Source organism: Orcinus orca, chromosome 3, assembly GCF_937001465.1.
Source record: "Orcinus orca chromosome 3, mOrcOrc1.1, whole genome shotgun sequence".
Classification (NCBI taxonomy): Eukaryota; Metazoa; Chordata; class Mammalia; order Artiodactyla; family Delphinidae; genus Orcinus; species Orcinus orca.
Window position 1 is genome coordinate 4,426,010 of NC_064561.1, and position 12,238 is coordinate 4,438,247.

Below are 12,238 nucleotides of genomic sequence, written 5' to 3' on the forward strand. Positions count from 1 at the left end.
ATAAGGAAATGGTGGTGAGGCCAGCCCAGCCAATGGCCGTGGGGCTGGGGCCCTGTGCTCTGCTTAACACCCGGATGAGTTATTAGCTGGGGTGGACAGAGGAGGAAAGCAAGGCTCCAAGCTTGGCTTTCAACCATGTCCAGGCCCCCAAGAGAGGAGGAAGGGGAAGGAGGGACGGGCCACACACCAGGGAGGGGGTGCGTGAGGGCTGCGACCAGCCTGGCCCGCTCCTGCCGCCCCCGGGCCACCTGCAGCGCCCAGACCCCTGCCAGGACCTGATCCCACCCTCATCCGACCCTGCTCCCTAGGGTGGGGCCCCGAGAGCCCTAATTTATGGCCCGTCGAGGTATGCTGGAACATGCCGGGCCTTCCTTTCTGGCTTCCAGGAAGGACTGAGCCAGCTGTGCAGAGAGCCCAGGGCCAGGCCGTGCCAGCATCTGGAGCCGCCTAAATCGCCAGGCCCGACAGGCAGCAGCGGCCGAGGACCTCGGGTCCCTCTTCTCGTTGCCGTGGGTACCTGCCCTGAGGGCTCCCGGTGGCCTGTCACCCACCTGTCGGACGGGGACGAGGCTCCGGGGCCAGGCTGTCCAGGGCTCTCCGCTCCAACACCCAGGAATTTGGAAACGGGCCGTGCATGGGGCCTGGGCGTGTTTTCCACATGCTGTTGGCTTTGGGGGGAGGCCCAGAGAGGGGCCTGCAGGGGGGGCCGCAGGAAGGGCTGTGGGCAGCAGGGCCCAGTCCCGCCCCCCATGGGCTCCAGCCCGCCAAGAGAACAGGCCGAGGCCCGCAGACCCCTGCCCGACGCCTGCTCCCTCCTCCGGGGCCCAGCTGGCGCCGTCGGGCCGTCAGGCACAGACCCAGATGCCTTATCTCCTGCCGCTTCCTCACTCCTCCAGCATCCGCCCTGAGGCCCTCACCAGCGCTGGCCTGTCACCCAGCACTCCTCGGACAGGGCTGCACCCCAGAGAACAACGGAGCAGGGGAAACTCACACAGACATACACAGAATTTATTATTTTTAGACGAATTTCAACCTGCCTGAAGTTCCAGGAGGCGGCAGGGCTCACACCTTGGGCTCTGCAAACACCTTCCAGCCCTCCAGCTGGCCCATCTTGACCAGGGCGGCCGTCATGCCCATGTACGCACAGGCGGCAGCTCCAATCCCGTAGCTGTGGGCTGTGAGAGCGGGGAGGCTGGCGTCAGGCACGCACGCGGGCAGCTCACTCATGCCCACCCGGGGCGCCGGCAGTGACCGCGAGAGGACAGCCCCCACTCCAAGGTCGGGTGGCCGGGATGAGCCCCCAGGCCCCGTGCCTTTGAAGACACGTGGCGTGGAAACTGAGGCAGGGAGGAGGGAGGAGGGAGGCAGCAGTCCAGGCTGCTGGGTCCGGGGGCGGGAGGGGACGGATGGCGTGTTGGTCGGTCTCAGCTAGTGTCCTGGCTGAGCCGGCCCTGCGGTCCGGGAAGCGGAGAACACAAGACGCCTGTGGCCTGAGAACGGCCGCAGGAAGGGGGTCTGCCTGCTGGGTGCGGGGCTCACACCCCCATCGCAGGCTCAGGGGCGCTGGTCAAACCCAGACCCCAGCCAAGGTCTCGAAGCGAAGGCCAGGAGGGCGCAGGCCTTCTTCCTCAGCATCCTCCCTCTCTGCCCTGCTGGAACCGTCCACGGAGCACTCCCGGCCTGCTGGGCCCTAGGCCCAGCGGTTTATCTGAGTGTGGCTCTGCCCGCCGCGCACCCCTGCCCCGCCCAGGCGAGAAGAGCCGTCTGCTTCCTAGTCCAGGCGGCTCCACTGTGCAAGCCTGGCCTGGGGCCCGGCCCGCCTCCCACTAGGGAGGCATCCGCTCCTGCTTCCCGGGTGCCCTCGGGCCACCTCATCCCCCCTCGGAGACTCAGTTCCTGCATCTGTAAAGTGGGGATGGTGAGAGCGGCTCCCCTGCAGGGCCCTGGGTGCTGGGAGAGGGGCTGCAGCTCCAAGGCCAGCCCCACATGCTCCGTGCGTGCTCAGGGGCCGGCGGGGGAGACAGGCGGCGACCTCGTGTTCTCTGACAAGACGCAGCAGACAGAGGAGAGAGACGCGGCAGACAGGAGAGAGATACGAAGCGAGGGCGGGCGGGGGCCAGGATCACACACCCTGGATCGTATGTGGGGGGCTGGAACAGCGAGAGGGACCGCCGTGCTGACATCTGGGGGAAGGGTGTTCAGGCAGAGGGCACAGCCCATGCCGAGGCCCTGGGGCAGGACCGTGCCTGGTGTGCAGGGGGCACAGCAAGGAGGCCACGGGGCTGGAGCAGAGCGAGCGAGGCGGCGAGGGCAGGGAGGGGACGGGAACAGTCCATGCGCGGGGCCTCGGGGGGCCATGCCAAGTGTCACAGGCAGCCACAGGAGGCGAGAGGGTGTGGCGAGGTGGGCGCGGGTAGCTGCCTGAGCAGCAACAGCTGAAACCACTGCTACGCTAGCTGGTGGCCAAGGTTCAAAGGTGCTGGGAGCTCTCAGGGCAACGGCCGGCTCTGCAGGTGGACGCGCATTCTTCCTGCCCACCGCCCCCACCAGGCCCAGGCCCAGGAGACAAGAGAGGGAGGAGGGGTGGCAGAGGTCAGGGGCGCGGGCTCACTCACTGCGTGCTCCCAGGGCCAAGCCTCCGGCGCAGCCTCCGAGGAAGTAGTTGAGAGGGTCGTCAGGCTTCTCGCGGACCTGGGCGCTGATGCAGGAGGTGAGGCCGAATATGGCACCGATGGCAGCTGTAGGAGCGGAGGGGAGGGACGGGCCCTGAGTCTGAGTCAGGGGCCCAGACCAGCGCCGGGAGGGCCCGCGAAGGAGAAGCCCACGCGCCGGGCGGTCTCGCTCGCTCACCTGCGGTAAACGTGTACCGTCCTGTCCTCGCCACTCCCTCCAGGAAGGAGGCCGGGGTCTGGAGCGCCACGCTGTAGGCGGAGGCGATGAGGCCTGTGGGAAGAAAGGGCGGGGAGGTGAGTCAGACCCGGGCCCTGGCTGGGGGCTGGCCCCTCCCCATCCCACAGTGACCGCTCCCTTCATCCTCACAGCAGCCACCAAGGTGGCTCCTGGCGCCACTGCTTGGCCCAGGAGGGGCTGTTTCAGTCCCACAGTCGATGAGCTGGGGCCCAAACCCGGCTCCAAGGCCTGGGCTCTCACCCGCCCCCTCCAGCCCCCAGGCCTCCCCCTACCAAGGCCTACAGAGTGCCACCTGCGTCCCCCTGCCCTTGCTGGCCCCCCGCAGGGCACCAGCCCAGCACACGGCCTCCGCAAGGATGGGCTTGGGCCTTGGCGGCTGCGCTGGCACTCTGGCCCCGCTCCCCACTCCCACGACAGGCTGCATCCACCCGCAGGGCCCAGGGTTCCTTAGCAGAGGCTCGGAGGCTCGCTCCGGGGCCACCAAGGCCTCTTCCTCGCCACCGCCGGCCCGTCCCTCGGCCCTGGCTGGCTCAGCCTCGCCACTCTCATCAGCTCTTACATCTCTGCCGCCGCCCCGGCTGCCCTGCCCCTGACGTTGGCTTTTCCGTGTGAGGGGCCCTGGTGGGGGCCAGGCCTGGAGCCAAGTGCCAGGTGGGCGGCCAGGCCTGAGGTCCTAGCCTGGGGCATCCTGAGGGAACGCTGACCTGGGCCGTGTGTGGGTCTGGGGTAAGACTGGGGCAGCCTCGGGCAGCCTCCCCAGCCAGACCCTCTTCAGTGGACATTAGACCAAAGGCAAGCTGGCTGGCTCCAACACGGGGCTCCCCACCCTCCAGCTGACCCTGCTCGGGGCAGACAATGCACCCCTCCTCTCCCGACAGACCACCAGGGTGAGCAGGCTGCCAGCACAGAACTCCTGGGGCCAGCCCACCCCAGACAAAACACAACTGCCACCTGCCAGGCGGCAAGGGCACCCACCACCCCATTCACCCTCCTCGGGGCCCAGTGGGCTCAGTCCCCTCTGATCCGTCGCTTCGTGGGCAGGGCGGGGGGTGTCCTCAGACAGGCAGAGCGACTTGCCTGATGCCACCCAGCAGAGCTGCCTGGAAGCCAGAAGGGTCTAAGCCAAAGGCCAAGCGCCACCTTCACCGATGCCCCAGGGATGTGGGCCCCGCCAGGTCCCCAAGCCTGCAGCTTCTGGAGACCTCACAGCTTGCGTGCAGCCCTCACGTGACCTTCCTGGCTGAGCAGTGTTCCCCCCCAGCCCTGGCTGGGGTTCAGCTCACAAGAGCTGTGGGGAACTTTTCACACTGCACAGCGGGGGTAACCTTGAGAGCAACCCCGAGGCCAAGAGGGCCACCCCACTTCCCAGACAGGGAAACTGAGCCCCAGGGACGACAGGAAAAGAGCACACACACAGAAGGCTCCCTCACGCAAGGCGCCCACCTGAGGACTCCCCAGATCAAATCCCTCCTAATCTCATGATGAACCCTAGGGTCCCTGCTCCTCTCAGAGCGGCTGAAGGCTGGGAAGGGGGGAGGGGACCAGAGTCTGGGGTTCCCCCAAGCCTGCACGGCCCGCCCTGGCCCAACAAACCCCCTTCTTCAGTCATTCTCTCACACGTCCCCACCCCCAAACCCCACCTTGTAAAGAGGCTGAATCAGAGGGGGCTCCCCATCCTGCCTGGGACCTGGGGAGGCACGATCTCCAGAGCTGGGCCAGGAAGCAGGAGTTATGACCCTCTGCCGAAGAACCACTGACAAGATTCAGTGACGGTCCCCAAACCCAGTCAGGCAGTGAGTCCTGGCGGGGGAACCTGATTGACCCCACCCCCATTTGCCTGCGGTCCTGCCTGAGGGACGCCCAGTTCACAGGCCACGTGGGACACAGAGTGCCCCACAATCCCAAGACCCCTCAGAAGTCCTTTACCTGGGAGCGGATGACCTGGAAGGTGCCGGACTATCCCAGGGTCAAGGACTGGCCCCCTCCCCCCAGCAATCCTTCAGTAGGTGATGTGCCAGCCCGCGTCCCCTTCCACAGGCTCCCGTCACCCCCTCAAAAGGCCCCTCCCCAGGCCCTCCGCCTGCTCCTAGCCTCCTGAAGTGACCGTCTTGACACGGTGCACATTCATTCATTCACAATCTGTAACTGTGGGCCCACATACATTCATTCACTCGTTTATTGTGTACCTTCCCTCACTCATTAATTCATTCACAAGTCACTCATTCATTCATCCTAGTTACTGTGGGCCTTCCTTCTCTCATTCATTCATAGTCATTCATTCACTCACGAAGTCACTCATTCGTTCACTCCTAGTTACTGCCCTGTCTTCCTTCCTTCCTTCCCTCACTCATTTGTTCCTCCAGTTATTGCGTTCCCACAGGGTGCTGGGCTGGGCTAGAGCCCGGCTCCCTGCCCTACAGGGGCTCACCATCCCAGGGAAGCCAAGTGTGAAACGAGTTCCCTGGGTGGAGGGCTGAGGGGCGGCAGGGATGGAAGGAGCGGGGAGGTGAGGGAGGATCCAGGAGCACGTTTAATCAGGTCCTGAGTGTTGAGTGGAGTTGGTCAGTGAGAAAATGCGGGCGGGCAAAGTGAGTGACACACGCACACAGCAACGCCCTCGAAGACCCCCAGGTCCCCTGTAGGGCTCCTGGAAGCCAGCGACCACCCCCAAAACTGAGTCTCTCCACGACCACCCGACATAGCGCCTCTGTCAAAGGTTTCCACCCGCACCCCCTCAAACACCCTCCAACAAGCCCCCTCCAGGCTCTGTTCAAGCAGATGCCACAAAACCCATCCCCTGGGGCTCCCCCTTCAGCCTTCCTGAAGACCCTTCAGGAGGACCCTGGAGCCGCATTCCTTGCCCCAGTCACCCCCAGGAGCAGACCGGGATTTGCAGCCCGGCTCCCAAAGACACCGGGGCAGTTCATCCACCTCTCTAACCTTCAGTTTCCGCCTCTGAGAAATGAAAATGATAACGGTGCTTCTTATTAAATATGCAGAAAATGGTAGCGTTGACTAGGTCCTAATGCAAAGCCTCCCAGTGCAGACTCAAATTCTGCCAGGCCCTGTTGCAGGAGCTGGAGATACAGAGGCGGCCCCCAAACCCATCATACCTATGTCTCAGACTGAGATTGGGAAGGAGACTAGAAGAGGCTAGACTCCAGGGTCTCCCCTGCAGAGGACTGCCAGGGCTGTGCATCCCCTCAGATTCCCCCAAGGCTACCCTTATGGTAGCTGCTGACTCACTTCATTTATCATCTCCGCAGCGCCCCTAAGACCCCTCTGATGGCCCCCAATAAAAGTTTCAGATGTCTCTGACCACCCAGTTCTCCTGGATCCTACAAAGACCTCATCCCACTCCAGAACCTTCTCAAACTTCTGCCTTCAGACACCTCAATAATAACCCACGATCCTCCCAAACTATCTCAAAGACACCAGTTGGAAAGTCTCAGAACCCTCCAGCTTCTCTGACACCGATAATGGCCCAGTCCCACTCCACCACTTCCCACTCCATCACTTTCCCAGAGCCTGGTGAGCGTTTCAATAATAACCTCAAAATGCCAGCACCCAGGGATTTTGACGACCCCAGTGACCAGCTTGTCACATGTACCACGACCTTCCAGGGCCCTCCAACCCTGCCACACCCATCCCCCCACAACGTCTATCTCACACCAGCGGTCCCCATGGCCGGCTCAGACACCCCGACGATGGTCACGTACCACTCCGCGAGATTCCCAGTCCCCATGGGACCCCCTCGGACTGCTCCCAGTGACCCTATGACCTCTCTGCGCCCTGTGAGTTAGTCCGACACCCCCACAAAGTCTACCTTGTACGAGAGCCCCCGAGCGTCCCAAGGCCGCCCCAGACACCCCGACGATGACCACTGCCACCCCGCGAGATCCGCTGCCCCTCCAGGACGCCCTCGGACAGCCCCCAGTGACCCCACGGCCTCCCTGCGCCCTCCGCCCTGGGGACCCGACCAGCGCTCACCAGTGGCGCCACCGATACTGGTGGTGGCGTAGGCCTTGTGGTGGCACTCGGTACCTTCGGGGATGTCCCAGTACTGGTGAAGAAGCGTCTTAGCCATGACGGAACACCCCGGGCCCCGCACCGCAAGACCCCACGGCTCCCAGCGCCCAAGGGCGGACGCCGCTGACTCTCGCGAGACTTGCTGGGCGGCGCGCTCAGCCTCTCTTGCGGGCGAGACGGCAACAAGCGAGCAACTTTATTGAGCGCCGCGGAGGTGGACACGGGTCGCGCTCAAGCGCTTGGAATCGGGACTGGCGTAGAGGAAGAGCGCGTGCAGCCCTGGCCGACTTCTGGAGGGGGAAACTGAGGCCGACCAGGATCAGTGAAGGCAGATGTCGCTAGTTCAGCTCAGAAGGTCGTGGGTCAGGAGTGGTTTGACTCCCGGAGGTGGGGCCTAACTAGGGGCGGGACTATCAAAGGTACTAGGCCTATCCACAGGCACAGACGAGACCGCGGGGCCGTACTCCACTTGATAGGAGAGAGACGTCATTATGGGGCGGGACGTGGCGGGATGTGGCCACTCCCAGCGCCCGAATCTGTGGGGAGGCTTGGTTACGCCCAGTGGCCAGTCTTAACCCAGAGTCTGAACAGCGTGCGACTATTTGGGGGCGTGGTCAGGCTCAGGGGCTTAACGAGAAAGTGTCCAATCCCAGTGCTCGGATTCTTAGCACGATGTAGTCTGTGCCTAGTTTGTGGCTAGTCCAACCCCTGGGCGGGATGAAGAATGCTCTAGGCTTGCGGCGTGGCCAGAGCCCAAACATAACCTGAAGGCTTGTGGGCCTGACCAACCCGGCGTTAGCTTCTAAGTGGGGGGGGGGGGTGGGTGGTCCTGTCTCGAGGGAATGACCAATCCTGCTGCCAGAGCCCGAACTGGGGCGCCACCAGAGGACAAGGCCAACCTGGGGGCGTGGTTTGTTAAGACCTTGGCCAATCTTGGAGTTAGGCCCGGCTCAGGGGTGGAGTTTCGAGTTGCCGGAACCAGCGAGGGTGTTCGAGTTTGAGGAGGGCGAGACCCAGCCCTGGAGGCGGAGCCTAGCAGTGATCGCGGCCAATCACGCCGAAGCCCTGAATGGACCGCTGGGGGCGTGGCCCCGTGGGCGCGGCCAGGACCGGTTCCGGGCCGCCCGTGGGCGTGGCCGGGCCTGGACCGCGGCGGGGCCATGTCAGCGCCGCCGCCCTTGCAGATCCGCGAGGCGAACGCACACCTGGCTGCGGTACACCGGCGCGCGGCGGAGCTGGAGGCGCGGCTGGACGCGGCCGAGCGCACGGTGCGCACCCAGGCCGAGCGCCTGGCCCGCCACGACCAGCAGCTGCGCGCCGCCCTAGACGAGCTGGGCCGCGCCAAGGACCGGTGAGGCTCGGGGCCGGCCACATGGACTTCTCGGAGGAGGTGGGCGGAGGCAGAGCCGAGACTGGAAAGGAGGACCGGCAGGGGAAATCGTGTGCATTCACGTGGAGCCGGACTACTGGTGGGATTGGAAAAACAAACACCAAAATACTTGACTTAGTTTTCACTATGTAAAGTTGAGAGGTGTCATACAAGTGTGGGTATCTAACTTAAACAGGGTCCATTTTACCACTAGGCAAAATCGGCTGGTCCTGAGTGGTGCAGGGACCACCAGCCGCCTGATGTAGGTACTGGAGCCATGGCAGGTTCTTGAGGAGGGGAGGATGGGATGATATCAGCAGTTTTGAAGAGTCCCTCTAGCTGAGGGTTGAAAGGGATGAGACAAGTGCCCAGGGAGGAAGGTGGTGCTGAGGACCGGGTGGGAAAAAATTCAGAGCTGGTTGGATTCATTAGTTCATCTTTACTGAGCATCTACTATGGGCCAGGCACTGTGCTGGGTATTAGGGCACATCAGTAAGACCTATGCAGCCCTGCCCTCAAGCAGACACATTGTTAGGCAGTTCCAATATGGGGTGATTGGGTGTGTGTGATGGAGGGCCACACGGCTCTGAGGGGGCCCAGAGAGAAGGCTTCCTGGAGGGGGAGCCATCTAAGCTGAACAACAAATAGGAAAAGAGGTAGGGGACAAGGGAACTGCAGGAAGAGCTACAGGGATGGATGAGAGAGTGTGTTAGTCTGCTGAGGTTGCCGTTAAAGAATACCACAGACTGGGTGGCTTAAACAACAGCAAATCATTTCTCACAGTTCTGCAGGCTGGGAAATCCAAGATCAAGGTACTGACAGATGCAGTTCCTTGTGAGGGTCCTCTTCCTGGCTTGCAGATGGTCATCTTCTCACTGTGTCCTCACGTGGCACAGAGAGAGGGCAAGCTCTCTGGTGTGTCTCTTACAAGGAAACCCTCATGACCTCATCTAAACTTACCTCTCAAGGCCCCATCTCCAAGTACTATCACATTGTGGCATAGGGATTCAATATATGAATTCGGGGGAGGGACACAGACATTCAGTCCATAATAGGGGGACTTTATCCTGACAGGGATGGAGGTCGGGAGCAGGGGAAGAGAACCTCTGGCTCCCCCGTGCCATAACTGCCCCGTGTTGCCTTCCTGCCAGTGAGATTGCCGCTCTCCAGGAGCAGCTGTTGACCTCCGAGGCTACTGTCCAGAGTCTGCAGGCTGCCGTGTGCCGGAGGGACAAGCTCATCAGGCAGCTGCAGCCCCGGGCTGAACTGCTGCAGGACATCTGTCGCCGCCGGCCACCCCTGGCTGGGCTGATGGCCACCCTGGCTGAGGCTGAGCGCCTGGGGCCCTTGCCGGCCAGTGTCCCCAGTCACCCACTCCCTGGTGGGCCCAGTTCACACCTTGCCAACAGTACTGGGGAGGAAGAGGACAGGGACCACCTCCAGCCTGCTGTGTTTGGGACCACTGTGTGAGTCCCAGAGTAGATTCCAGAATGGAGAAAGAGGACCCCTACGGGGACTTTTTCCACTGCTGTGGGTGTGCTTGGGGGTCACCAGTACCCCAGAGAGGACCCCGTGGCAGAGCCATAATCCTGTCCAAACGTCAGAACCTGCTAAAGAGTCATAGGTTTCAAATGGGCGGCCTACAGGAACAAATGCAGATGTTGAACCCGGAGAGAAGTGTTTGTTTTTTTAAAAACAAAACTTTGAATCAATCAATCACCCTTGTTGGAGAACTGGCAGTGCTGACACAAAAATCTGGATTTCTAGCTTCGGACTGGGCCGTGCCTGCCTGGATCTGAGTCCAGGGCACCCTCTTCAGTGAGTGTGAGTTTCAGGCCCCACATGTCTCTTAGGGCCAGATGTCTGGCCCCTGAAGCATCTGAGTTTGAGACCTCTCTTTTTCCGGTGGAGGCGGATGATTTGAGTTTCTCTCCCTTTCCCCCTTGCCCTGATTTTTGTTCGTCCCGAAGCATTCCCCATCCTAAAGCTTTTTCTTATTCTCATCTCCGTCCAGAATTGTGAGCCTCAACCCTCAGGCCATTTTGCATTGGTTATATGAAGACAAAGTTTTAATCCTGGATTTTTTCCCCCCAAACTCTATCCTTCCCTCAACGCAGGGAAGAGTGTGTGCGTGTGTGATGTGCTGAGATGTCTGCAGCCAGGCTTTGCTGCCCAGGCAAACTCGGGCACCCCATAAGCTTTTCTTGATAGCGTCCTGCCTCAGGGTCTTGACACTGGCTGTTCCCTCCGCCTAGAATGCACTTCCCCCAGCTGTCACATGACTAGCTCCTTGTCACTCAGGTCTTTGCTCAAACGTCACCTCCTCCCAGAGGCCTTCCCTGACCACCTTATTGGAAGTCATTCTTCTCCACTCCACCCCCACTGCCTCATTTGATTTTCTTTATGTAACTTCTTACCATCAGAGTGGAAGCTCCATGGGGGCAGGGTTTTTGTTCTCTGTCACCAGTGGCAGGCACACTCTGGGACCCCGGTAGGAACAGGATGGGTCTATGGGCCCTGAAGAGAGCCAGGGACCCCAGCACATTCCATGAGGCGCCCCGGCCAGTGGAGCTTTTGTAGCAGCAGCTGGCTCCTTTTTATATTCCTTAGAGAATCTATTTTTTCACTCCTTATTTCTATGCTGCCCTTCTTGGCCCAAGATATTCGGGGTGCCTTTTTTTTAAAAATCAAAACAGGGAACGCTGTGCCCTTCTCTGCCCAGCCCAAGTGCCTGGCCTGGTACCATGGTAGCTTTTTACCGCCTCCTGACTCAGGGAATGGTCATACCAGGAACCATGGCGGGGCACAGCCCCTTTCAGCCCGGAAGGCTCAGCGTCCACCCTCAGCCCTCAGGATGGGGCCGCCTGGCGTCTCACAGTGACCCCTCAGTGTGGCAACAATGGCCCGGTTTTCTCCTTTGGACGAACAGGGGTTGGAGGGTGCTGTTTGTACGAGGCGAAGGCAGGCTGGCGCCTGTCGGAGCTCAAGAATAAACCAAATGATTTCATGGCATTGGTCCTTCCTCCTTTCTTCCTGGTGGGGGAGCTGGAGGGGGGCTGCTGTGCTGCTCCTGGTCCAGGGTGGGGCCCCGCTGGGTGCGGAGACACAAGTTACAGCCCCGGGAGCTTGTGCCAGGCACTCCACACACACGGTTGTGTCTCATCTCCTCAGACAACTATGCACACAGGCATCACCCCATTCTACAGCTGTGCAAAGCAAGGCTCAAGAGAGGTAAAGTGAAAAGGGCCTCTGGGTCGGAAGGGCCCTGGCCACTTCCAATTTTTTATTGTTGAAATTCTGATTCTCTTAAAAATGTGGAGATGCCCAAACAGAGCTACAATAGTTGTGGTTACATTCTACATTTTTCTATATATATAAAAAAAAATCCAACATTTGTAACCCTCATAAAAATACACAATGGAGTATTTCTTTGCCTATGTAAAGAATTTTGGACTGCAGCAAGCCACAAGAATTTCTGCAGCAGAGTGCCACTGCAGTTTCTCATAAAACTGATGGTGTTGCAATCAGCTGTAGCTTGAATCGCAGCGCCGGGTGGCTTGTGATCCACGGCTTGGCTTCTGACCGTGGCAGCAACTTTCGACAATACCACTGTGCTGTGTGCAACTGCAAGCTTCGAAAAGCTTCTGATGATCTCTGGGTCTCTGCGGGTGGTGGCGTCCCCAAACGGGGGCCCACGTTTTTAGTCCTGGGAAATCCATTATCATTTTCAATCCTGACTGTTGGTGTAACGCTCTCGGTTGGCAAGATGTCCAAAGTCTCGACAGAAGGCATTCAGTGATGGCAGCCTTGGTTCCTCTTGGATTACGGATGTCAGGGGTCAGGGTCGCTTCTCCGGCCGGTACTGGAGCCCCTGGCTCAGCGGCTTGTCATGAATGAGCCAGCCCACCAAGTGATGTTTGAGACCTGGAA

General features: G+C 60.7%; 3 protein-coding genes across 16 annotated transcripts in view; 1 reads left to right on the plus strand and 2 right to left on the minus strand.

The window, feature by feature from the left end:
• Positions 1-992: 992 nt before the first annotated feature.
• NDUFA11 (NADH:ubiquinone oxidoreductase subunit A11) lies at positions 993-7,294 on the minus strand. The gene is made up of 4 exons (XM_004277256.4): positions 6,901-7,294; positions 2,851-2,943; positions 2,616-2,738; positions 993-1,175 (listed from the first exon to the last, which is right to left on the minus strand). Exons 1-4 carry the CDS (start codon positions 6,995-6,997, stop codon positions 1,063-1,065), a joined length of 426 nt encoding a protein of 141 aa, XP_004277304.1. The 5' UTR covers positions 6,998-7,294; the 3' UTR covers positions 993-1,062.
• A 487-nt stretch (positions 7,295-7,781) lies between these two features.
• On the plus strand, positions 7,782-11,320 carry VMAC (vimentin type intermediate filament associated coiled-coil protein). 2 transcript variants are annotated; one of them, XM_004277257.4, is made up of 2 exons: positions 7,782-8,290; positions 9,460-11,320. In XM_004277257.4, exons 1-2 carry the CDS (start codon positions 8,100-8,102, stop codon positions 9,776-9,778), a joined length of 510 nt encoding a protein of 169 aa, XP_004277305.1. In that variant the 5' UTR covers positions 7,782-8,099; the 3' UTR covers positions 9,779-11,320. The 2 variants fall into 2 exon arrangements, 1 of the variants encoding a protein (XP_004277305.1); XR_004475465.2 differs by having other exon boundaries at positions 8,147-8,408; positions 9,460-9,600.
• Positions 11,321-11,545: 225 nt separating this feature from the next.
• RANBP3 (RAN binding protein 3) overlaps positions 11,546-12,238 on the minus strand; it is a 57,012-nt gene continuing 56,319 nt past the window's right edge. For all 13 annotated transcript variants that reach the window (XM_049707603.1, XM_049707602.1, XM_049707598.1 and 10 more), the window contains one exon: positions 11,546-12,232. In XM_049707603.1, the coding sequence (XP_049563560.1) occupies positions 12,147-12,232 (86 nt within the window). In that variant the 3' untranslated portion in view covers positions 11,546-12,146. The remainder of the gene's footprint in view (positions 12,233-12,238) is intronic.

What these genes read in the sequence shown, in the direction of transcription:
- NDUFA11 (XM_004277256.4), bottom strand. Translation starts at nt 6,997, where the DNA reads ATGGCTAAGACGCTTCTTCACCAGTACTGGGACATCCCCGAAGGTACC. An exon ending in CAGTATCGGTGGCGCCACTG is followed by an intron (nt 2,944 to 6,900) that starts GTGAGCGCTGGT and finishes TTCTTCCCACAG; the next exon opens with GCCTCATCGCCTCCGCCTAC. An exon ending in ACGGTACACGTTTACCGCAG is followed by an intron (nt 2,739 to 2,850) that starts GTGAGCGAGCGA and finishes CCGCTCCTACAG; the next exon opens with CTGCCATCGGTGCCATATTC.
- VMAC (XM_004277257.4), top strand. Translation starts at nt 8,100, where the DNA reads ATGTCAGCGCCGCCGCCCTTGCAGATCCGCGAGGCGAACGCACACCTG. An exon ending in CTGGGCCGCGCCAAGGACCG is followed by an intron (nt 8,291 to 9,459) that starts GTGAGGCTCGGG and finishes CCTTCCTGCCAG; the next exon opens with TGAGATTGCCGCTCTCCAGG.